Consider the following 25,315-nt stretch of genomic DNA (forward strand, 5'->3'; position numbering starts at 1 on the left):
ACCTATAGACAACCCACCTCCCTTCCTTGTATCCCCTCAAACTCATCCATGTAGCTTCACACGATTTAATGCATTTCATGATCCTCTGAAGTCCATCTGCAGACTCTGAAATGAAGAATTCCTTCTCTAAAAGTTCCTGTAGTGGGGGCTTCACTAGTGGTCCAGCGGTTGGGACTCTGCCTTGCAATGCAGGGGACACTGGTTCGATCCCCCTGGTCTGGGAAGATCCCGCAGGCTTTGGAGCAACTAAGCCCATGCACCATAACTACTGAGCACAAGAGCTGCAACCACTGCAGCCCGTGTGCCTGGAATCCATGCTCCGCAATGGGGGAGGTCACTGCAATGAGAAGCCAGCATACCGCAGTGAAGAGTGGCCCCCATTCACCACTAGAGAAAGCCCATGTGCAGCAACAAAGACCCACCACAGCCAAAAAACAAACATTTTTAAAATATATTTTAAAAAAGCTCCTGTAGGAAGTTGGTACCGAAGTGTCCAGCATAGAATGACAGGCACTGCAGGGGCTGCACTGAGCAAAAGGAAATATAACACCAATGTAAGAAAGAGCAGCCACAGTTCATGCACACCCAAGCCACTGGGCCTGTTTTGCCTTCAGAGCTGAAAAGAGCCAGAAAAGATATATATATATTTTAATATATGTATGTTTTAGAGAGGAGAACCTTGTTCACATAAGCCCTCCATTGTTTAATTTTTTTTTTGGCCACGCCACAGGGCACGTGGGATCTTAGTTCTCCAACCAGGGATTGAACCTGCGCCCCGTGCAGGGGGAGCAGAGAGCCTTAACCACTGGACCATCAGGGAAGTCCCAGTAAAGATGCATTTCTGACAAGAGCTCCCTCAGAGCACAGGCTCCATGTGGTGCCCCTCTGCAGTGGGAGGTGATGGAGTTTGAGTCAGAGTACCACGGATGGGGCTCTGCTTTTTCAGGCCATGAAGGAGGGAGATGTGGCCTTTTTGAGGCTGGGCAATGGAAACACACTTTGGGATCATGAGAGTCGTTAAGCAGGGAAAGACATGGCTAAGAGGAAGGCTGTGTGTGTGCACGCTCAGTCATGTCCGCCTCTTCGAGATTCCCATGGATTGTAGCCTGACGGGCTCCTCTGTCCATGGAATTTTCCAGGCAAGAATACTAGAGTGGGTAGCCATTTCCTTCTCCAGGGGATCTTCCTCACCCAGGGATTGAACCGTGTGTGTCCTTCTGTGTCTCCTGCATTGCAGGCAGGCTCTTTACCATTAGCGCCACCTGGTAAGCCCTACAGGACCCCAATTACTGTGACCAAGGCCCAGCTAGCTCAGCTGCTGGCTTCCCCAAGTCTACCTGGCCTGTGGTGAAGCAGGTGGGAGGGCCCAGTGATTTGATCTCTGCCCAGACTCCTCTGCGGCCTTCCTTTGCAAGGAAGTGTGGATGTGGGGTGCACTCCTGAACACGAAGCTTGTTGCAAGCCTTACCTTGGGTATCTTTCTCTTCTTCCTGCCGTTCTGCAGGTCCCCGAGGTTAAAGAAAGTGTCATCAGGGCTGCTGGGGGTGGAGGGAGGGCTGATTTTGGAAGGGGACCCAGTTCCATCCCGACTCAACTTCCTTGTGTCCAGCAGTTTGAAGTTCCTCCTTTCTGAATTTTGCCGAAAAAAGGCAGGTTTGGACAAGGACTGCTGTGAGGGGAGAGGAAGAAAGAAGAGCAAATAAATACAAAGAGACCCCTGAGAGATAAGCGGTGCTGCCAGTGACGGAGACCAAGAAGGTCCAGAGGAGAAGCTCGTCTAAGTCCCCAAGGGTACACTGAGGTCGTCTATGCTGTTAAGGGCCTAAACACTTATCATCCAATTATGGAAAATGAGGATGATAAAGGATGCAAGTCTAATCCACTCTCTTTTTAGACAAGTGGAAACTCACCTGGCTCTATGCCATACCTTTACAAATGAGGCTTTCTGACACCATGTACTAGAAGTTACAAGACTTATGTTTAGCTTTATCCCTGTCACTGGCAAGGGAAATTCCTTCTAATACAAGGAATTTCACTTCTTTGAGCCTCAATATCTGATTTTTAAAAATGAGCTGTTCTAAGGTCAAAAGGCCAACAAAAAAACAATTAAAAAATCTGCGATTTATAGAACTCATTTTTTCCTAATACATGCTACAAGTTAATGAGAAGACTAACAATTCAAAAGAAGAACAGGCAAAAGATAAGGACTGGAGGTTTACAGAAAAGGAAATATAATAATTTTCAGATACATATAAAAGATTCTTAGCTTCACTCATCAGGAAAAAAAAAATGAAAACGCCATTGAAGAAATATTTTTTTTTCTTGAAATCTTTATTGGAGTACACTTGATTTATACCATTGTGTTAAGTTTCTGCTGTACAGCAAAGTGAATCCTTATTAATTAGTTATCTATTTTACATATAGTAATGTGTATGTATCAATTTCAGTCTCCTAATTTTATCCCTTCCCCCCTGATCCCCCTTAGGGAAGAGGGGGTGGCGAGGAAGCTACGTGCCTTGAGCCTCGAAGACGGAGCTGACCTGGACTCAGCCAGGGTTCATTCACCCTTCCTGTCTGAATGTGGCTGGTGGCTTAACCCCTTCCAGTCCTAGCATGTCCCTGTCTTACTGCCCCAGGAGGCCAACAGCAGGGAACTCAGAGGGTCCTTGATATAAAATATCCCACCTCATCTTTACCTATCTCAACCTCACTCCTCCGCTCACTTACAGAAGACTCCCCCAGGGAGCACTGGGATGCCATTCACACACACATACAGTTGTTATCCTGTGTCCACAGGTACACACATTCACATAACACTCAGACTATACACCCATAGGAATACAGAGGCAGGCACGTGTGTTCTGACCACTGGGGACATTACACTAACGTACCACCGTGGCATTATATTAAAACCATGGCATACCTTGCAGGCAATACAAATCAGTTTTAAAAGAAATAAATGGCATGGGGAAGTATTCATGATAAATGTAACAGAGCAGCAAAAAAGTATATACGAAAGAACTGTATATATGATATCATCCCAAATCTTTTTTTATGTACACACACACGCACACACACACACACACAGTGTGACACGGTCTGGAAAGAAGTAAACCAAAGTGTCAACAGTGGTCTTCTCTGGGTGTTGGGATTACATGCAATGGTTAAAAGGCTTTTAAAACACACACACATACACACACATATATACATAATAACCATCTGTTTTAGAAAAAAAAATACGGGTGAGAATAAAGAAAAAATACAAATTCCCAATTACAGATGATTTTTTAATTTACACTTCTTGGTATTTAAAACGAATTTTACAATGAGAATGTTCTGCTTTTAGAAAACGAGGTAATTTTTTAAAAGGACATATATTGAAAGCCTAATTCTATAGTTTAAGCAAACATACATAAATAATAGTTATGCTCCAGGCACTAGTCTAAGTGGTATACAAGAATTAATTTGATTAACCTTCACAAGACCCCTCAGTTGTTCAGTCGCTCAGTCATGTCTGACTCTTTGTGACCCCATGGAGTGCAGCACGCCAGGCTTCCCTGTCCTTCACCATCTCAGAGGAGTGTATTATCATTCCCGACTTTTACCAGTGACATACGGATATACAGCGATAAGATCATTTGCCCACAGTCACACAACTAGCAAGCGGTCTACGTGAGTTTGAACAGAGGCAGTCAAGCTCTAAGACCTGCACATTTGACCAGACACTGCCCCTACATAGCCACACGAGGTGACAGATGGTTTGTTGGTGGAAGATGATGTGGGTGAGCTACCCAGGTCAACCAGTGATTTTTTTCCCCCTTAAGTGTCAATACACAAGAAAGAACATTAGGTTTCCTTTATTACAAAAAATAGTTTCTATCATATTCGCTGTGCTGTTCTACGTGTGGGAATAACAAGAACAGAAAACAGCCCCTTCTCAGGAGCTTGCCTCGCGTGTTTGTAAGCATCAGCATCGGCCCCCAGCTGCATGTCTCTAGTGTCTGAAGAAAACCTGTCCAGTCACTCCTCACCTTTCTACTAGAAAGAGGCACAATCTAGTTAAATAACCAACCCCTCCAAGATGTCTTAGGACCCTTCTGTGGCTGGCAGAGGAGGCTGTCATGGAAAGATTGCTTCAGTAAGTTCTAAGTCCCAGATGCAGCCCAGATGTGGCAGACACTCCATGAATACTGGAGCGCTAATGGAGGTGGTGGAGAGGTCTGCGGCTGTGCCCGAGGACGGGGACACAAACCAGACACCCAGATGTGGGAAAGCAGAGGACTGCGCATGACGCACGGTCTTCCTGATGACTCACAAAGGCCGCAACGGCCTGCAAATATGAGTGGCGATCAGATGTGCATTGGACAACTGGGTTATCTTTCTGCAGGATAGCGCCTCTGGACTTCAAGTTCTCATTGACAGGGTTACCTACTGTGTTTCACTGCTTTAAAAAAATTAATTATTAAAAATTATTAAAATTTAATTATTTTATTTTTGGTTGCACTGGGTCTGGGTTGCTGCATGCAGGCTTTCTCTAGTTGTGGCTCAGTAGTTGCAACTCTCTGGGTCTAGAGTGCAGGCTCAGTAGCTGTGGTGCACAGGCTTAGTTTATCCCTGGTACGTAGATTCTTTCCAGAGCAGGGATTGAATTTGTGTCCCCTGCACTGTCAGGCAGATTCCAATCTATTGTACCACCAGGGAAGTCCTCTGTTGCACTACTTTAGGGACAGAGGACCAAGGTTTTCTCTAGCTTGGCAGGAAGGGGAAGAAAAGAGCTGCTAAGGGACTTCCCTGGTGGTCCAGTGGATAAGACTTCACCCTCCTAGTGCAGGGGGCCTGAGTTCGATCCCTGATTGGGGAATTCAATCCTGCATGCATACTGCAACAAGCCCGCATTGCTGCAACAAACATCCTGAGAGCTGCAACTAAGATGCGGCACAGCCAAAATAAATAAACATTTGGGGAAAAAAAAGAGAAAAGGGCTACTAAGACTTTATTTTCTGATCCTAGGGAGGATCACCCAGTTTTGCAGGCAGATTTGCTTTGGGTAGATGTTTTCCATTGTTCTGAAGTAGAACTGAGTAAGATACGAACAGGTCAGACTGGGTGTGACAGCCTTCTTTTTCCTTTTTAAAAGATTTTTATTGGAGTATAGTGGATTTACACTGTTGTATTAGTTTCTGCTGTGCAGCAAGATGATTCAGTTATACATATCCACATATCTACTCTTTTTTAGACTCTTTCCCCATCTAGGTCATTGCAGACTATTAAGCAGAGTTCCCTGCGCTATATGTAGGTCCTTATTAGTTAACCATTTTATAGTCAGTAGTGTGTATATGTCAAACTCAACCTCCCAATCTATCCCCCACCTTTCCCCACTGGTAACCATAGGTTCATTTTTTACATCTATGACTCTATCTCTGTTTTATAAATAAGTTCATTTGTACCTTTTTTTTTGGATTTCAGTTATAAGCAATATTATATGACATTTGTCTTTGTCTGATTCACTTCACTCAGCACTACCATCTCTAGGTCCATCTATGTTTACTGCAAACAGTATCATTTTGTCCTTTTTATGACTGAGAAACATTCCACTGTATACATGTACCACACCTTCCTTTCCTATTCCTCTGTTGATGGACTTCATGACCTAGCTATTGTGAAAAGTGCTACAGTGACCACTGGGGCATGCATCTTTTCAAATTACGGTTTTCTCTGGATGTATTCCCAGGAGTGGGATTGCTGAATCATATGGCAGCTCTATTTTTAGCTTTCTACAGAAACTTCATACTGTTTTCCATACTGGTTGTATCAATCTACATTCCTATCAACAGTGTAAGAGGGTTCACTTTTCTCCACACCCTCTCTAGTACTTATTGTTTATAAGTGCTTTCTTTCTCCAAAGAAGAAAGACAGATAGCCAAGAGGCACGTGAAAAGATGTTCAACATCCCTAATCATTAGGGAAACGGAAACCAAAACCACAATGAGGCCTCACACCGGTCTGACCTCACACCGGTCAGAATGGCCATCATCAAAAAGTGTACAGACAGCCTTCTTCTAAGCCAGACTCATTCACTGAGGGAAATGAAGGATTCCCTAAATGCTGAGCACATCCAAATTCCAGCGAAAACACAAACAACACATTTCAAAGGCAAGTAGAAACTATTGGTCAGTTATTGGCTGTCACGGATTATTCATGATCACGCTCTTTTCCATAGGAGGAGAAGACAGCAGTTAATCGGTTTTGTCAAGTACTGTAGCAATTGATTTGGGCCAGTAAGATCCAGCCTTCGTGAAAGGTTCGACCTTCCACTCTCTTGAGGAAGATTCCCTTTGTGACTATCAGGCCTTATATGTATACCCCCCGCCCGCCAGCCAATGCTGACCTCAAGCAGAGCCTAGAGAGGAAGTTGGCTTCTTTTCTTAGGCTGGAAACAGATCCTTTTGATGGGATTTAAACTGATACTTGTAGCCTGGATTTGGTCTCCATTTAATTTCTTCAACAACTAAACCACTGTATAACAACTACTTACGGGAAACACAAAGAAACCAAATACATACTTTCTGACCTCGAGGAGCCTATAGTCTAGCTGAGGAGATATTTTTAAGACATATTACATGACTCAATAGATGGTTAGATAGCATCACTGACTCAATGGACATGAATTTGAGCAAACCCCAGGAGATAGTGAAGGACAGGGAAGCCTGGCGCGCTGTCGTCTATGGGGTGGCAAAGAGCTCGACACGACTTAGTGACTAAATAGCAACATGACTTAAGTCAGACTTCAAACCATCAAAATAAGAGATGTCATAAGACGGAATATGCAAATTAGTGTAAAATGAATGCTTAGCCCATTGAGTGTTACAGGAGAGCAGAGGGGAGCAAGTCCCAGGGACTAAGATGGCCTGGAGGTTTTCTGAAGGAGGCATGATTGAGCTGGGCCTTACTGGACTGGGAGAGGTCCAGGCAAGAGCCAAGGGCAGAGGCAGAAATGACCTAGTGCAGGGCTGGGCAGAGCACAGCATGTGGACCGCATCTGGGCCACCACCTGTTTCTGTACAGGCCACGAGCCAAGAACAGTTTCACTTTTAAATGACTAAATATATATATATATATATATATTTATCTGACATGTGAAAATTATATAAAATCAAATTTCAGTGTCTGTAAATAAAGTTTTATTGAAACACAGCCTCACTGACTGTTTACATATAGTCTGTGGCTGCTCCACACCACAATGGCAGCGCTGAGCAGTCAAAACAGAGACCATATATTCATTCCCTGGCTCTTCAGAGAAAACATCTGCTGCTCCTGGGGCTATGACATCAGAGGCAGTTAGCAGGCTTCAGCCGGAGAGAAGATTTTATATGTAGGAACTGTGGGAAATGGGTGCCCAGGGATCCATTATAAAGAATGTGTAATGTTATGTTAAAGAATATGAATTCATACTAACGTGTTCTCTGTTTCTTTGTCATTTCAAAAGTATATAAATGAAATCATGTAGTATGTAAACCTATGAGAGTGGCTTTGTTCATTTGCCATAATTCTCTGGAGATTTATCCAGGTTGGTATACATCAATAGCATATTCCTTTTTAATGCTGAATAATATTCTATCATATAAATGTGCTGTACTATATATAACCATTCACCCACTGAAGGACATTGGAGTTGTTTCCAGTTTGGATCATTACGAATAAAACTACATGTGTTAAAAAAGAAGACTATGAATTCAGTTCCTAGGCAATGTGTTGAAATTATCACGTATGAGAATACAGTAATATTATCTGTATGTACAAAACTGCAAAAGGTTCAAAAAGATATCCTGAGAAAATGTCGGTGTTCCTTCCTGACCTCTAGATACCCAGACAACTCTGCAGAGGTGCCTGCTAACTCATTCTTAGCGACCGTTACAGAGATATTCTTGCGCATTCACACACATATATGAGTTTGCGTCAGGACATTCTTCTTCGCAGCTGTGTAGCGTGGATGTACTATCTCATTTACAGCTGGGGAGAATTCTGAGCCGGACGCTACAACGCTACCTTAGGAAGCCTTGCTGAGCAGAGGGCTCCAGGAGAACCAGACGCAGGAAGCAGAGGCAGGCCGCTGACGAGCAAATCCAGGAGCCTGCAGGGAGGATGCCTGGCATTCCCGTGTAACCCAGAACCCCAGCCGGCTCAAGGCCACGGTGCTGGGGACCCCCTCCCTGCACCGTTTCTCTGGGGGCTCATACCTTGGCAGGTGTGTCAGGGATGGAAGAGGTGGGAGAACCTGGAAAGTTCAAGACACACTTCTTCCCGAGGCAGCGACCATGTAACTCAACGTCCTCATAAGGGTTTTCCTTCATGGGCGGATCTGCAGTCAAAGGCAATGAACAGATCAGAAACTGGGAACACCAAGGAAGCTCTCCTTATCAGATCTCTAGCCAACACCTTGGTCTCTCCTTGTGGGGATGTGTGTTGTCTTGTTATGCATTCAGCCTTCCTCTTGGTAACGGATCTCGGTTTTCACTGGGGTAAGTCTCTGTCTCCCCATTCTCAGATGTGTGAGCTTCACTCCCGGTCTCAGAGCTTAAGCCAATCTGGCCTCAGGGACCGCTCCTGGAAGGGCTCATATTCCAGGCCTAAGCCCACTGTTGCATGGCATTCCTGGACTCTGAAGGTGAACAGGGACCTAACCCAGTCTAGTGAGAGTGAACCTCGGGGTGTTTGCTGGGACTTGCAGGAGACAGGCTTTCCTTTTTTGCTGCAGGCAGGGACCCTGGGGAACTGATGGCAGCCATCATGGAGATCGTGGGGCACCTGCTGAGAAGGGAGCTAACCTGAAAGATAAGAAGGAAGAGAAGCCAGTTCTGGTCTCGTGATACAACCAACTCCCTTTGTTGTTTCAGCTGGGTTTTCTGCTCCTTGTAACTGAAAGCTACCCTGCCAGGTACACACTAAGAGGAGTCTAGATCTCGTATCCATTTTGGACCTGGCACATCTACTGCATTGGCAGGAACCTGTCTCTGGCTGCTTGGACGCAGTAATTCAAATAGCTCGGCTTAGTATCCCGCTTCTTCAAGTCTCACGTTTCTTCCCACCTAGGAGTTTATTCCAGTGCTGACGACTGTGTGCATGCAGGAACGCGTGTGTCTGCCCGATCTGCCCCTTGCATAGGCACACAGATGGGTTTTTCCCTCTCACCAGCTCGTTTCTTCCCCGCCACCCGCCACCCCAACATATGCAGACATAGTCTGAGTGTACATCTCACTGAAACTGTGATCCTCCCTGAAGATTTTAACTCACCAAATCTAAATGCACACAAGCCCTGTGAATCTGAGTCCTGTTTTTGAATCAGAGAATTCTTGGGAGCAAGGCCAAAGTTACTTTTCAAATACATTTCAGTCTGAAGTTTGATGGCGTTACTGCCACATTCCTACAGTTTTGGAAAGAGTACGGTAGTCTTCAGTTTTCCTTTATTCAGTAATCACTACAATTCACCAAGAGTCTGTCACAAGCCAGATATTTTACCTACCATCTTCTCCAGTCCTCTAACACTGTTAAGTATCTATCATCCTCCTTAGCACAGAGATGAGAGAAACGAAGTTCAGAGATGATAAGTGGCCGGCCTAATGTCACACAGCTAACAAGTAGCAGAGTCAAGATTCAGGCATAGATATTGAGGCTCCAGGTCCTGTGTGTTTTCCACGGTCGCCACGCTGCCTCCCTGGCCATTCATCGCCAGCGCTTCCTCTCATTTTCTCTCACGTATTTCATCCTGGGTCACTCGTCCACCCGCCTACCTGGCTTTCTCATTTGAGTACTTGTTTGTCCTCCAGCGTGTGTGTGTTTCAAGCAGCCAGCCCCACCTCCCTCCCCCTCCTTCTCACAGGCAGACTGATGCAGACATTTCAGCCTCTTACCTAGAATGTCTTCATAGACGTTCTCCTCCGATAAAGTGCGTGTGAGCCCCAGCTTAGTCTGTGCGTACCAGTCTACCCTGCTGTTCTCAGAGGAAGACTGCAGTAAGTCTTCAAACTCATAGGACTTCCTGGGTTGTACAAGGTGGGAAGAAAAAAAATCCAAGAACTTAAATCAGATTAGGCTGGTTCAGAGAATATATGCCATAAAAATTTTTTTTTCCTTGTAAAAATTTCGAATGCCAAAATCAACTCTGTTTCTTGTAAGACAGTGTGAAAATCTTCAAATGTGAGATGTGGCTTTTACTTGTGAGAATGTTTACGCTATTATGCCAACTAAAGATTGTAGAGTATACATTTAAGTACAAACCCCACTTTGTAAGTAAACATATGTAAGGAGGAGATAAAAAAGAAAGGAAGTGAAACATAGAGCTGCTATCTCAGGACTGAGGGATGGCCTCTCTTCATTTTGCTTTTCTGGATTTTCAAATGTTCTACAGAACACACATTAATAACCAGAAAGGAGCAGTGAGGGCCAGTTCAGAGCAGAGGAGAAGCCTGGGTCCCACCTCCTCTTTCTTTCACCTAAGTGGTTATAATCAGACACCCAAAGGTCAGCTGAGACACCCCACCAAACTCTGAGATCTGTATAAACATGGCTGGCTCTCTGTCTGGGGCCTGGCTTATTACCACCCTTCCCTCATCCTACATCCACTAGAACTGAATAAATCTAGACACAGATCCTGAATCCTTCATTCACAAGTTTTTCCTTCTTGGATAAACTACCTGAGCTGAAACTTAGTGTCCTGATTTGTAGATAGTAATTAGGACAGTAGATAGGACTATCCAAAAAATAGAAAAGAGAATGTTTATAAAATCCTTGGCACCTAATAAGCATGCAACAAATGTTAGTTATCATGGGAGGGGGGATAAATTGGGAGATTGGGATTGACATATCCACACTACTATCTACAAACAAGGTAACTAATTAAGAACATACTGTTCAGGAAACTCTACTCAGTGCTGTGTAATGATCCATATGGGAGTGGAGTCTAGAAGAAAGTGGATATATTCATATGCATGGCTGATTCACTTTGCTATACAGCAGAAACTAATACAACATTGTAAATCAACTATAGTCCAACAAAAAAATTAAGACCTAAAATGTTACGTATTATTATACCTGCAGTAGGAATTAGCAACCCACTCCAGTATTCTTGCCTGGAAAGTTCCAGTGTCAGAAGAGCCTGGTGGGCTGCAGTCCTTGGGGTTGCAAAGAGTTGAACCCAACTGAGTGACTGAGCATACCAGCTATTTTTATTATTGTTGTGGTGCTACTAATTATTTATGTAGCCAGTGCTGTATTTACTGAGGGAGGCACTGCGCTCAGGGTTTGATAATGAAGGACTAAAACAGTCAGAGTCCTTGCCTCAAAGAGCTTACATTCTAAGGAGGAACACAGATGTTCAACCAGCTCACACACAAGTTCAATAAGAGAAAAGTACAGGTTGGGAGGATATGGAGGAAGGTGCAGCTCAGGTTGGGGGATGCATTAGGGGAGGTCTCAATGAGAAAGTCACTCACTGAGGCTGAGATTTGAAGAATAAAAAGAACTTAGTCGGGGAAAGAGTGCCCCCAAAAGAGGGATGGGCGTGTGAGAAAGTCCTGAGGTTACAGAGACCTCGGTGCATTTCAGGGAATGGCAGACAGACAGACAGTCAGCTCGCTGGACTGCAGGAACAGGGTGGAGAGTGCCGTGCAACAGAAGGGCAGAAGCAGGCAGAGGCTATCTGCCTGCTTGCCAAGCTTTGGGGATCTCTTGCATTTAAAATGTTTCCTTTTCCACTAGCTTCTTTCTCTTTCTTTAAACACCCATGTGACGCTCAGTCGCTCTGTTGTGTCTGACTCTTTGCAATCCCGTGGCCTGCAGCCTGCCAGGCTCTTCTGTCGTTGGAACTTTCCAGGCACGAATACTGGAGTGGGTTGCCATTTCCTTTTCCAGGGGATCTTCCCGACCCAGGGATTGAACCCGAGTCTGTGGATTCTTTACCACTGTGCCACCTGGGAAGCACAAACATGCATGGGCTTCCTCTATCTTAAAAAGCCTTCCTTTGAAGCAATGGCCCTTGCAGTTCTGCTATTTCTCACCTTCCTTCCTTGCCAATACTTTTAACTGGGGGGAGAGGAGAAGCAGGGGTTATTCTCTTAGTTTACCATGGTTCACTGGTTTTTCTTTCCTTTACTCTCTCAACCTGTCCGTATGCATCCTTTTTCTGAAATCCCTCCTAAAGGTCACGAGTGAGTTTCTGGTAAAACCTAACCACTCTGCTCCTTTCATTGCATGATACCACTTGGTCTCTACAGTGAAAGGCAGCAGCGCTCAAAGTGCGACCCATGGGGCAGGGCTGGGGTGCCAGCTCTTACCAGTCCTTGCTAAGCTAAGTACAGAGATTGACAGTAAGTGTTTATAAACTTTTCAAGCAATCTGAAGAATGGACTTACAAAACAAACAAACAAACAAACTGAGGTTTGTATACTGATGAGATTTTTTTCTTTTCATACCTCTTATAATCCTTTCTTACTATATTTTACAAAAGTGTTGTTCACATTGTTCAGCAAAGGATGGGGCACACCTCTGGAGGACCTGAGGAGGCGGATGCAAGGCGGCCCTAACTCCACACGCCCTGTCAGACCACTCTTCCTGGCCTGCACTGGCAGCTCTCTGCCTCTTCCTCTTTCTGGGTGTAAGAGTTTCCCAAGGCTTCTCCTCTTTAGGATCTATACTATTGATTGATTGGTTGGCTGTGCGGCTTGTAGGATCTGAGCTCCCCGACCAGGGACTGAACTCAGGCCCCAGCAGTGAAAGTGCACTCCTAACCACTGGAAATCTGCACATCTGAATTCATCGCCCCTTATCTCCACCCCACCCTCATTCCTTAATACTTGAACTCGGCACTTAGGAACACAAAGACGGGCTTCTAGGCTGGATTTCTATGGCCTTAAGTCAGGCCGGGAGGCTCAAACTGTCATCTGGGGTTCTGGGGCTTAGGAACAGAAGGTCATGCCCCAAAGGAGGGGATACCAACCCACGAGCCCCTTCTTTTTCCCCTTGAGGTGTCCAACGAGGAGAGGAAGGACTGAGTTTCAGAGCTCTGCTAGAAGGGGCTGGGGGAGGGGAGGCAGGTCTGAGCTGTTTCTCTAAGATAGGAATAGGCTGTGCTGTGAACCCACCCTGAACACTTCCTAGTCCGGGTGCTGTTAGCCCAGGGTGGCAATAGCCAGCAGGTGGACTGGGGCTGGAGGTGTGGCCCAGAGCATGGTCAAGTAACTGGCTAAGAGGGGCCAGAACTCCTGGATTTCCCCTGCTGGGCCAACCAAATTTTACCAAATCTAGGTCTCAGCTAGAGTCCTCAGCACGTACACTACGTGGTAGGGAAAAGGCACGCTGTTCAGAATCATTCATTCAATACTTACTGAGAGCTGACCGAGTGTCTATCTTGGATCAGCACATTCAAACTTTACCACGACCCTGTGACGGATTACTGTTATTACACACATGTTATGCACGAAAAACAGGTCCAGAGACCTAAGGTAAACTGTTCCCAGTTACAGCAGGAGAACCCGGGAAATCTGGTTGGAGTAAGGCAAGGCAGGAGGAGAGCTGCAGTCACAGGCCCCAAATTAAAACAGGTGGAGTTTCCAAAGGTTTTTGTGTGGAATCTGAACTAATTTTAAAAATGTATTTGTTTATTTATTGGCCTCACGACTTGTGGGATCACAGTTCCCCAATCAGGGACTAAACCTGGGCCCTAGGCAGGGAGAGCTCAGAGTCCTAACCATTAATTTCCAAATTAATTCCTATATAAAATGATATTATGCATTACTGAGCCCTGCCCAGGTAAGCCCTCTATCTCCCTCTATTTTCCATAATGCAACTGAACTATATGATGAAGAGATGCTATGAACCCTCACAGGGCACACAGGTGGGAGGCACTTCCCTGGGAGCTGAGCGTTTCTGCCACAGCGGCAGGAAGCTCTACTCCCAGCAGCAGAGGGACAGGGTGGTGGTCACTGCCACAGGTAAAGCCTTGACTGCCTGGGATTCCAGCATGACCCTGCCTAAGCTAGGTCTTTTCTTTGATTGCAGAAAGGGGCTGCAGCTGGGCCTTGCTTTGCCCTGTAGAGAGCTCTATCATTGTCTGCTGTTAAACACCTTGCATCTCATTTGAGGTATCGATGAAGCAATATTTGTATAGGTCAAATCTTAAAATAATAAAATTATTATAAAATATTTGTGAAATAGGGGGCTTCGCAGGTGACATAGTGGTCAAGAATCCGCCTGCCAATGCAGGAGACACAAGAGATGCTGGTTTGATTCCTGGGTTGGGAAGATTCCCTGGAGGCGGCCATGGCAACCCACTTCAGTATTCTTGCCTGGAGAACCCCATGGACAGAAGAGCCTGGCGGGCTACAGTCCATGGAGCTGCAAAGAATTGGACATGAACGAGTGACTGAGCATGTACGCATATATGAAATAATATCTGAGTAGTTTAAATGTTTTAATAATAAATGCCCTAACAATAAAGATGTCTGTATGCTAAAGGCTCTCCGAGTCCCAGTGGACGGCTCCCTTACTTCAAGCATATGGGACGAGAATCTGGATCATCTGTTGGGGTTTGTTAGGATGGGATTAGCCTGTAATCCAAGTAGCTGCTGTCAGACACTCTGGGATTTCAAGCTATAATTTGAATGTTATTTATGATCTTTCCATATTTTCAAGAATAAGATGATAATACAAGGTATTAGCTGTATTTTGCATTTGGTTACCAACACATGAAAGGTAACACCAGTCTAAATAGTACTGAAAAGCCCACTTTGAAAATGTTACAAACTTCCCATTAAAAAAAAAAAAGCTGACTAGAGGACGATTAATCACAGCACAAAACTCTACTATGCAAAAGAATTCATCACAGGATTTCTTAAAAAGAAGTTCCATTTCTGTATTAAAATGTTGCTTTTCAGGTGGCTAATTCTTATACAGGAAGCCTGAAAGACAAACTTCAAAGCAACATGAAACTACTGTCCATACATGATCAAGAAGAAACCAGAAATCTTTACATGTCCAGCTTCCAGAGGCAGTGGGAAAAGAAAATTCCAATCTCATTGTCCTGTGTTGGTGACATATTTTCACCAACATCATAGCTTTATTAGGTGGCTGGTTCCTCCTCAGCACTATTTCTATCATCTGTGGAAATGCCCCTTGGGACTGCAGCCCTGTTGTTCTGAGGCTCACTGATTAAACTAATCATCCTATCACTTAGCTGAGTCTTTTCTATGAAAATATTTTTTAACTCAGCAAAAGGTTTTAATACCTTGATTTACGTATTAGCTTTAAAAGGAGATTTTGAAAGGCTAATGGTGACCACACCTCGATTGGCTTCTTTCTCATTTACACACTTCCATGTTTGTTCCACATCCAGCTGCACGTTTCATAAGAAAGAAAAGAAAGAAAGTGAAGTCGCTCAGTCGTGTCTGACTCTTTGTGATGCCCACCGGGTTCCTCCATCCATGGAATTTTCCAGGCAAGAGTACTGGAGTGGGTTGCCATTTCCTTCCCCAGGGGATCTTCCCGACCCAGGGATCAAACTCAGGTCTCCCGCATTTCTGGCAGATGCTTTACCCGTCTGAGCCAGCAGGGAATGTTTCACAAGCACCTCCCTAAAGAGTGGAATTGAACTCACAGCTGGTGACGCAAAGGTAAGAAGTCCCTGGGACTTCCCTGGTGGCCCAATGGTTAGGACTCCACACTTCCACTGTGGGGGACACGGGTCCGATACCTGGTTGGGCAACTAAGATCCTACGTGAAATGTCGTGTGGCCAAAACCAAACTAACAAACCCCAAACCCCTGCAATTTCAAGTAGCATTTTGGACGTCATTTGTGATTTTTTTCATATTTTTGTAAATGAAATACTAACGTGAGAGCTCATCCCATGTCTCCATTTATATGATGAGTGGGTACTTCCCTGACAGTTCAGTGGTTAAGAATCTGCCTGCCAAGGCAGGGAACATGCTCCCTGGTTCAGCAAGATTCCGCCTGCCTCAGGGCAGCTAAGCCCATGCTCTAGGACCCAGGAGCCACAGCTACTGAGCCTGTGCTCCGGGGCCAGTGCTCTGCCACAGAAGAAACCACTGCAGTGGGGAGCCCACGTACCGCAACCAGCAGAAAGCCCACACAGCAGTGAGAACCCAGGGCAGCCAAAGTAAAACAAACAGGCAGATGGCGCAGGGGAAGCTCAACATGGACTGCAAAGGTGGTCACCATCCATCCAAGCGCTATGCCTTAGGCCTGGACGTCCTGCGCAGGTTCTCCTCCACTACTGCCCACGTGGAGCCAGCTAACCAGAGTTCTACCTACACAGTGTCCCTGGGATCCACCGGCTTCTTTCAGTCCCCTGTGCAGTTACACGGCAGGGTGACCCAGGTGTGTGATCTTCCTCCCACCCCCAACAACTACCCACCCTGTCCCCTGGTGCCCCTGCCAGTCTCCACACTGCTGTGGAGTGGAGGGGCAAGCTCTTAAAAAACACAAATCGGACTGTGTCTCCCCCCTTCTTAAAAACCTTCAAATGCTTCCCGTTCCTCTTCAGTAACAGGCCCAACCGTCGCCTGGGCTACAGTGCTTTTTCAGAGCTGACTCTAGAGGCTCCAGGGTCTCAGCTCACACCCTTCCTATCCCTCTGGCCCAACCCTTGCCTTTCACGTCCTCCAGTGGGCTCAAGCCCTTCTTGCCCCAGGGTCTTTGCTTGTTTGTTCACTCAAAATGCATCCCTAATCCCGCAGTCCACCCCTGTGCCTGGGGACCTGAGGCCCTTGTACCCAAGCCGGCCCTGTTTCCACGATAGGCTAGTTGCCCCTGCTGAACATTCCCACAGCATCATCGGCTTCCTCACAGCTAGTGTGTAGCTCCATCACTAGCTTGGAAGTTTCATGAGGGTGGGGTCTCAGCCTACCGTGTTCCTTGCTGTAACCTAACACTGCACAGAAAGAAGAAAGAAAGAAAGTGAAGTCGCTCAGTCGTATCTGACTCTTTGCGACCCCATGGACTGGGGCCTGCCAGGCTCCTCCGTCCATGGAATTTTCCAGGCAAGAGTACTGCAGTGGATTGCCATTTCCTTCTCCAAGGGATCTTCCCGACTCAGGGATCAAAGCTGGGTCTCCTGCATTGCAAGCAGATGCTTTACCATCTGAACCACCAGGGAAGCCCCAGTGCTACATAGGTATATAGCAAATATTTGTTGGCTCAATAAGTGAGTGAATATTTTAAAAGTTGGTTTTAATGGCTACCTTTACTGCTTACAATTCATCCCTATTTGAGGGTAAAAAAATTTTTATCTGTATTCTGAGAGCTGATTTTTTGAACACATTTTGCCCCCAGAATTATTTTTGGTTGTATTTAAATCTGCTTGGATGGCCTGAGACGCAGCACCTACCTAAAACATGAGCTTGAAACCAGGAATGCCGTGCTCTGAACCTCTCACCCCCCGCCCCCAGCTGCCACAGACCCTGCTTCCCTCCATGCCAGTGGGCATCCCCGGTGGCTCAGATGGTAAAGCGTCTGCCTGCAATGTGGGAGACCTGGGTTCAATACTTGGGTCTGGAAGATCCCCTGGAGAAGGAAATGGCAACCCACTGCAGTACTCTAGCCTGGAAAATTCCATGGATGGAGGAGCCTGGCAGGCCCCAGTCCATGGGGTCGCAAAGAGTCGGACACGACTGAGCGACTTCACTTTTCCTCCATGCCCGGTGACCAGGTACAGCTCTTTTTCTTGGGGAGGGCATTCATACCACTGCTACTGACCAGGGTTCCTGGCCTGCTTCACCAACAGAAATTGATCAGGGACCAGACAAGCAATTCGGGCAACACTTTGTTCAGGCAACTCTGCAGCAGCCGGAGCGAGAACAAACAGCAGGTCCCCTTGCTTGCTCACTGGGGGAGGTGAGCCGGTTCCTTATACGATGTGAGGGGAGGGCTGTGTCTAGGGGTTGGGCCAGAGGGGTGACTTGGGTGTTTTGCCCATCCCTTAGGTGATATTGTGTGCCGAAGACATGCACAGTCCCCTGCTTTTGCTCCCCGTTCTTCAGAAGTGGTAGTTGCATTTTTTGGTCTCTTTGGACCTTTTGTTTAGAATTTGCCCCAACAGTACAGTATTTTGTTGTTGAGGAGCAAGCACTGCAGCTCTGGGTTGAGCTGTGCAAGCGCTGCAGCAAGCATTGTAGCAAAGGGTCCCAGGTGCCAGCCTGTCACCCGGTGATCTGAGTAGGGGGCTAATCAAGAGTACCTGATTTCAGCTCTAAGCTCTCACTCTGTTACTGGGTAGCTCCTCTGTCCCGTGCTATGACTACATATGTTGGGTTTCCGCTTATCTCTGTCCTGGATCCAAAATAGAAATGTAAGAAGAAAAACTATCCATGGAGAAGGAAATGGCAACCCACTCTAGTATTCTTGCCTGGGATATACCATGGGCGGAGGAGCCTCACGGGCTGCAGTTCGTGGAGTCACAAAGGGTCAGGCACAACTAAGCACACACACACACACGCAACCCTACTGTGGCTATAGGAGAAACAATCTGCCTTTGATACGCAACCAGTAAAACTGTTCACCTAAAAAAAAATTGGAAGCAATCATTGGTGTCACAAACAGCTAAAGTCTGGAGAAGATTTTAATAGCGTTGTAAGAACAAGACTTGGATATTTATTGGTAGTTGATCTAAAATGAATAAGCTGAATGACACTGTCAAAGTTAGTCTGGGCACCACTCCTCTGTCTCCTTATTACCTCTTCAAAGGATTTTCAAACCAATAAATAAAATATTAAGCTAATTTTACTCCTCTTTGGAGTTAAAAAGAAAGTCATCTTTTACTCCACCAGGCCCTTATTATGTATTGAATTGTTCAGTACAAATTCATATTGCTTTAAGGATATTGACCAAAAAAAAATGATATTCAGATACAGACATCCTCGATGAGTACACCATATTAGAAGATTTTCCTAATACTTTTAGGATGGAGAGGATTTTGGAAAATAAAAAGTTTATGAACAAAGATGATCTATTTTGACCTTCTTTATCAAATTCAAAGCTAATATATGACCTACTAAGGATAATGAAGCCTAGAAGGAAGCACTGTAAAAGAGAGTACGAACTGAATTACCCTGCACATTTTGATGCACATTCAGTACATCCCCCTAAAAAAGGAAGGGGGACAATACAGCTAGCTCAGTTTATGATGGTCCTCAAAATTACCTAGAAAAGCTCTTCAGAGATCCTTTCTCTGAAAGAGGTGGTTATTCATTTCAAAGTAACATTGAAGCTGGGTCAAACAGAAAAATGTAACTATTTCATAGGAGAATGTTTTCCTAGAATGTTTCAGTCATCATGGAATGCCTAAACTCTTCACAAAGAAGCAAAAACTGTCTTGCGGACTGTGGAGCATGCAGGACTGTAGCTTTCTTCCTGAAGTGAAAAGGTTGATTCATTGCCCTCACTTTGATACTTAACAAATGCTGGAGTTTCAAAGAGAACTACTTTTCATTTTAGCTTTGTTATCAATTTTATATATAACTTTGCTCAAATTACAGACCTTCTATGTCTCTTGCTTTTTATATAAATGCAAAAGTCTACCTTTGAAAGATTAACACAAATTGTATGCTATTTTCTGCAAAAATATGCTAAAAGTATTATAAGCTTACAGAATAAAAAATATGACACCTTTAAAAAGATATAGCTAAAGAGATGGGACTAGTCAGATGAGAAACACTAAATGATATATTTTCAATATTTGCTTGATTGGAAATCTGTAGCTTGATGTAATAAAACTATCTTGAATCATAAAAAAAAAAAGAAAAACTATCCTTAGCCACTATTGTGTCTAACATCCACCATTCCCACCTTCTCATGAGAAATAAAACATGACAATTACTGTTCTAATGAAGAATAATGACCACTCTCTCTACTCTCATCTTTTTGTCTTCCAATGCAACTGCTATTGAAATTTTTAAATGAATTTGCAAAGTCAAGCTTCTCAGATGCTTTCAGAGTAACTTTTGCTCTAGATCTCAAATGAATCAAACAATTTGCCCCTTTGAAGATTTTTAAATATTGTTTTTAGGCATGGGAGGTTGCCTCATGACAGACTCATAATGACAGGGAAAAACCACAGTGTGGCTGGTACGTGAGAGACTAAACCCGTGATAGCTGAGGGTGGCTGCCCAGCTGGACTGCCGAGGGGTCCCCATCAGTCCGAGAGAAGATGGAAATTATAGAATCAATAACAGTACCACATGATTTGGCAGCCATTTAATGACCGAGGTTTCATGTCCTCAAAAAGTTCTCAAAGTCTTACACTAAAGCCCCAAGGAAAGGCTGAATCTATGTGATGCCAAGATAATTGGTTGAAAAGTTGAAATTTTGGTCATCATGGCTATTCGGTTTCAAAAAGATCCAAAAACTCTGCCATGTGATCAAATTAAACTAAAATAAAAAAATCTGAATTCAGAATAAAACATTTTGGGGATACAGACACATGTGAATTCAGGACGCTGCTTACACTTAAAAAATAATAACTTTTCTTGTTAAACGTCAGCCTCAAGGCATTCCTGCCAAAGTTATTAAACGTATGCCATAAAACATACATAACCAAGTTAATGCTGCTGTAGGAACCTTATCTTTGGAATTTCCTGACATGTGAGGGTTTCTCGTGTTCCATTTTAGGATTGAAGGCGTAAGTCCTTGCATTTAATTTCCTGGGGCTTTGGAGAAATGAAGAAAGAAGAGAGAAGAAGGGGAAGGAGGGAAAGGAGAGAAAAGAGGGGAAAAAAAGAGAAGGAAAAATAGGAAGAGAGAAAGAGAAGAAAAAGAAAAAGACATTTTCTCAAACCCAGAATCGGAATCCATTGGTTTGGCTCTTGCTGAGGTAGACTAATCGGCATATGAAAATAAGCTGGATACATTCTCGGCAGTGCACAGCCTGGCCGTGTAATTCTAAACCCTCATAACCTCAAAATCCTTAATCATTTCTTTCTTCAACTTGGCTTGGCTTTCCTGCCTCAGAGAGGACAGTAAGTCTGCCAAATTCAGAGTTAAGCCTTTTCTTTCTTTTTTTAAGCGACAGGACCACAATAAAGAGCATATTTTGTTTTTTAAGAGTAGAAAGCGAACATCTTGCCCTCATCACCTCCATTGTACAATTTCAAACAAAACGAGAACTCCAAAGCCAAAAGTTCTTTAAACACAGCTGATGCAACCATATCCAAATTGGCCAAAAAAAATTTCATCTTTGGACTGAAACAAAGTAACTTTAGCTGGTTTTAGAGAAAATGCTAGAGGACTGAAAAGAGCAGATGGTAGCTAAGAGAGAAAAGATAATGGGAATAACTGTTCACCAGGTTGATCTGTCTACCCACAGATGACACAGTTCAAAGACTCCAATTTCCCAGAACGAACCTGCCCCTGGGAAAGAGGCCCTCTTTGGAGGAATAGCCCAGAAAGGGCACAGAAGGGCTTCTCTGGAGAAGCATGGGGGACAGAGGCGGAAAAGTCACGAGAGCACCCAGGGCTCTCAGGTTGGCGCTGGTTTGGGAAAGAATTTAGAATTAGAGATGGAGTCAGACTTTCTCAGCACATAACGAAGGAAGCCTATGAATTCTTTTATCCTTCTCCTCCTGGATGCTCAGTCATGTCCGACTTTTTGTGACCCTATGGACTGTAGTCTACCAGGCTCCCCTGTCCATGGGATTCTCCAGGCGAGAATACTGGAGTGGGCTGCCGTGCCCTCCTCCAGGGGGTCTTCCTGACCCAGGCATCAAGTCCAGGTCTCTTATGTCTCCTGCACTGGCAGGCGGATTCCTTACCACTGAGCCACCTGGGAAGCCCTCAAATTCTTTTATAGACATCACAAGACACTAATACCAAAGCTGGTAAAGTTAGTACAATAAAATCCAAGTATAGACTAGTCCCGTTTACAGAATACTTATACAAAAATCTTAAATAGGATATTAGCATTAATAGGTCAAAGAAGAAGAACCATATGATCATATAAAGTTTCTGAAAAGTAATTTGACAAAACCCAATCCTAATTTTTAAAACTCTTAGTTAAAAAAAAAAAAAAAAGGATTACCAGTGGACACTACCTTGATAGAATGAAAACGTAAATCCAGCAGGAGTGCTTGAAGGCAGAACACCAGAAGAATTACCCTTAAAGCCAGGGCGCGGCAAGGCCGCCCAGTGCTATCAGCACCGTTATTTCACACTGTTAGGAAAGTACTAGTGCAATTGAGTATGAGAGAGAATTTGGAGATACGAATCAAAAAGAAGAAAACTTAAAATGATAATTCTTTGCAAACAATATTATTATATACATGGAAAGTCCACGAGAAACAACTGATAATTAGAAACAGTAAGAAATTTCTTTACAGGCTCTTTTAAATGAAAGTGAAGTCGCTCAGTCGTGTCCAACTCTTTGTGATCCCACGGACTGTAGCCTACCAGGCTCCTCTGTCCTTGGGATTTTCCAAGCAATAGTACTGGAGTGGATTGCCATTTCCTTCTCCAGGGGATCTTCCTGACTCAGGGATCGAACCCGGGTCTCCTGCATTGTAGACAGACGCTTTACCGTCTGAGCCACCAGGGAAGTCCTGAGTAATATATACAAATAGTTTTCTTAAATACAAAGATCATATAATGAGAAAAAAAAAAGATTCCATTAACAATGGCAACAAAAAGATAAAATACCATATACTTAGCAAATGGATGGAATCCCAATTAAAAGCTGACATATTACTATGTGTGAAATTTCACAGTGATATATAGAATACTTAGAAAAATACACCTAAGAATATTCAAGACATTTTTGAATAAGGAGAATAATCAGGATATAAGAGCTTTAAAATTATTAAAAAGGAGACCAAATGATCACTTGTGTGTATATTACATGATAGAATATGTAGAATGTCCAAAAGAATCCACTGATTATTAGCAACAATAAGAAATTTTTGTTAAGCTCCACTAGGTAGTAAAACAGATTATGAGGTTAAAATATTTACAACTGTTTGGTCCTAGAAAAGAAATACATACCCTGATTAATTAAACAGAATACAGCCAGAAAAAAATAACAGCTAATATTTATTAATCATTCACTATATGCCAGACTTGGTTTTAACTTATGTTTACAAATATCTACTCGTCCAATCTTCACAACAAAGCTATGAAGTAGTTACTATAATTATCTCCATTTTACAGATAAGTAAAATGAGGCTCAGACAAATTCAGTAGCTTGTCCAAAGTCATACAGCTAGGATGTAGCGGAGTTAGTAAGTTCTCCGGCTCTAGAGTCTTCTCTAATGCTATATTCTGCTCATCACAGCATTATTTGTAAACTGGAGACAACCAAAGTGTAAATCAGCAGGGAAATGGTTAACTAAAATACGGTTTAGCCACATGATGTAAATAAAGATGGCAGTTAAAAAAGGAAGGTGAAAAGAAAAAAGTGGCAACATGGAAATATCTCAATGATATCTTCAGTAGAACATGGCTGGTATACAGCATGATTTCATTTTTGAAAGGATATAATACATATGTGTGTATTTCTAGAAATTCTAGAATAGCCAACCTTTTCTCCCCCTAGAAGAGAACATAAGAAATTACACTTTCAGCACCCGAAGAATCCTTCCTGAAAGACCATGTTGAGTAGGAAACTGATCGAATCTGTGTTTCTAAAAGCCTCCTCTGGCTGCTGGGAAGGAAAATACTGGGGTGAGGGGCAGGCAGATACAACGTGACTAGGGTGGCAGCAGTGGAGGAGGTGCGGTCAGGCTGAAGAAAATGCTTTACCACTAGAACCAAAGCACTTGCTGATGAACCTGATTGGCGCTGTGCGGAAAGAGGAGAAATCATAAATGACTCCTCGGGTTTGGGGCAGAAGCAAAATGAAGGGTGATACCATTCAATCAGAGAGCATCTGTCTGGGGAGAAGATCATTTTAGTAGTGGCCCGGATTGAGAATTTAGGTTTAGACATAGTAAGTCCAAGCTATTAGATAACCAAATGGGGACCCAAGTAGGAGATGACTGTACAAACCAAAAGCTAGCAGAGGGTCAGGGCCGGAGACATACGTTTGGGAATCATAAGCATGTAACTGACATTTAAAGCCATGAGAGTGGGGGAGACCAGTTTAAGCGACTGCATGTAGATGGAGGAGGGGAGACCCGATCCTAGGATGGGGTGCAGATGGGTTGGGGGGATGTTACTCAACAGGCAGAAGGAGAGGAGGAGCAGCCAGTGAAGTGTGACTATCAGGAAAGCAGATGGTCTAGAAGCCTACAGTGAACATAGGATTTCAAGGGGGTGTGAGTCAAGCTGGTCCACAAAGGCTGCTGCTAAGTTGCTTCAGTCGTGTCCGACTCTGTGCGACCCCACAGACGGCAGCCCACCAGGCTCCACCGTCCTTGGGATTCTCCAGGCAAGACCACTGGAGTGGGCTGCCATTTCCTTCTCCAATGCATGAAAGTGAAAAGTGAAAGGGAAGTCTCTCAGTTGTGTCCAACTCTTGGTGACCCCGTGAACTGCAGCCTACCAGGCTCCTCTGTCCATGGGATTTTCCAGGCAAGAGTATTGAAGTGGGCTGCCATTGCCTTCTCTATCTGCAGAGGCTAAGTGACGTCAATCAAGAAAAGCACAGAGAACTGACAAATTGGATTTAGCAAAGACGGAGGTTGTAGGTGGACTTGGCCAACAGAAGTTCTAGGATTAGTAGCAAAAGCCCTACTGCAGGGAGTCAGGCTAAACCCAGGTGGGAAGCAGTGGTAACAGCAGGGACAGACAGCTATCTGGAGGAGTTTTTCCTCAGTTTTTTCCTCAGGGTTTCCAGATTAGAAGGTATCAAACCAATTAGCACATTACAGAAACAGACTAGAGATCAGGTTTCAGAACGGAAAAAAATTGTCTCCAAAGCACAGATTTTACCTTTAAGCATTCACAGGTTTTATTATCTAAAGGTATTTTAATATTACCAAATATTTACCATGTGAGCATCTACACATATAAATGAGAAAATTGAGGCCTCGAGATGTTAAGTAACTTGTTCCAAGTTAGACAGACCGTGAGAGGGCCAGGATAGGCCAGGCAGTGTGTTTCTAGAGTCCAAACCAAGAAAAACCACGAAAGCAAGAGGGAGGAGAGACTTGGAGCTCCACGTGCAAGGTGGGGGTGGTAGAGACAGAATAAGCATCAGTTAGTAGACTGCCAGTGTTAACACTCGTTTGCATTTAACCCCTGGTTACTGTCTGAATTACAAGCACTCAGGCACATCTACGGGGTGATCTTTCGAAGCGAATACTCTCTTTTTCAGGACGAGGA

At 44.3% G+C, this 25,315-nt stretch overlaps 1 protein-coding gene across 9 annotated transcripts in view; it reads right to left on the reverse strand.

Annotated features, from left to right (window-relative positions):
* DENND2A (DENN domain containing 2A) overlaps nt 1-25,315 on the reverse strand; it is a 98,687-nt gene that overhangs the window by 38,452 nt on the left and 34,920 nt on the right. For 5 of the 9 annotated variants that reach the window (XM_069588562.1, XM_069588561.1, XM_069588559.1 and 2 more), the window contains 3 exons: nt 9,909-10,036; nt 8,238-8,359; nt 1,469-1,669 (listed from right to left, as the gene is read on the reverse strand). In XM_069588562.1, the coding sequence (XP_069444663.1) occupies nt 1,469-1,669; nt 8,238-8,359; nt 9,909-10,036 (451 nt within the window). The remainder of the gene's footprint in view (nt 1-1,468; nt 1,670-8,237; nt 8,360-9,908; nt 10,037-25,315) is intronic. The other 4 variants (XM_069588560.1, XM_069588563.1, XM_069588566.1 and 1 more) reach the window with 1 other exon arrangement.

Source organism: Ovis canadensis, chromosome 4 (genome assembly GCF_042477335.2).
Source record: "Ovis canadensis isolate MfBH-ARS-UI-01 breed Bighorn chromosome 4, ARS-UI_OviCan_v2, whole genome shotgun sequence".
Lineage (NCBI taxonomy): Eukaryota > Metazoa > Chordata > Mammalia > Artiodactyla > Bovidae > Ovis > Ovis canadensis.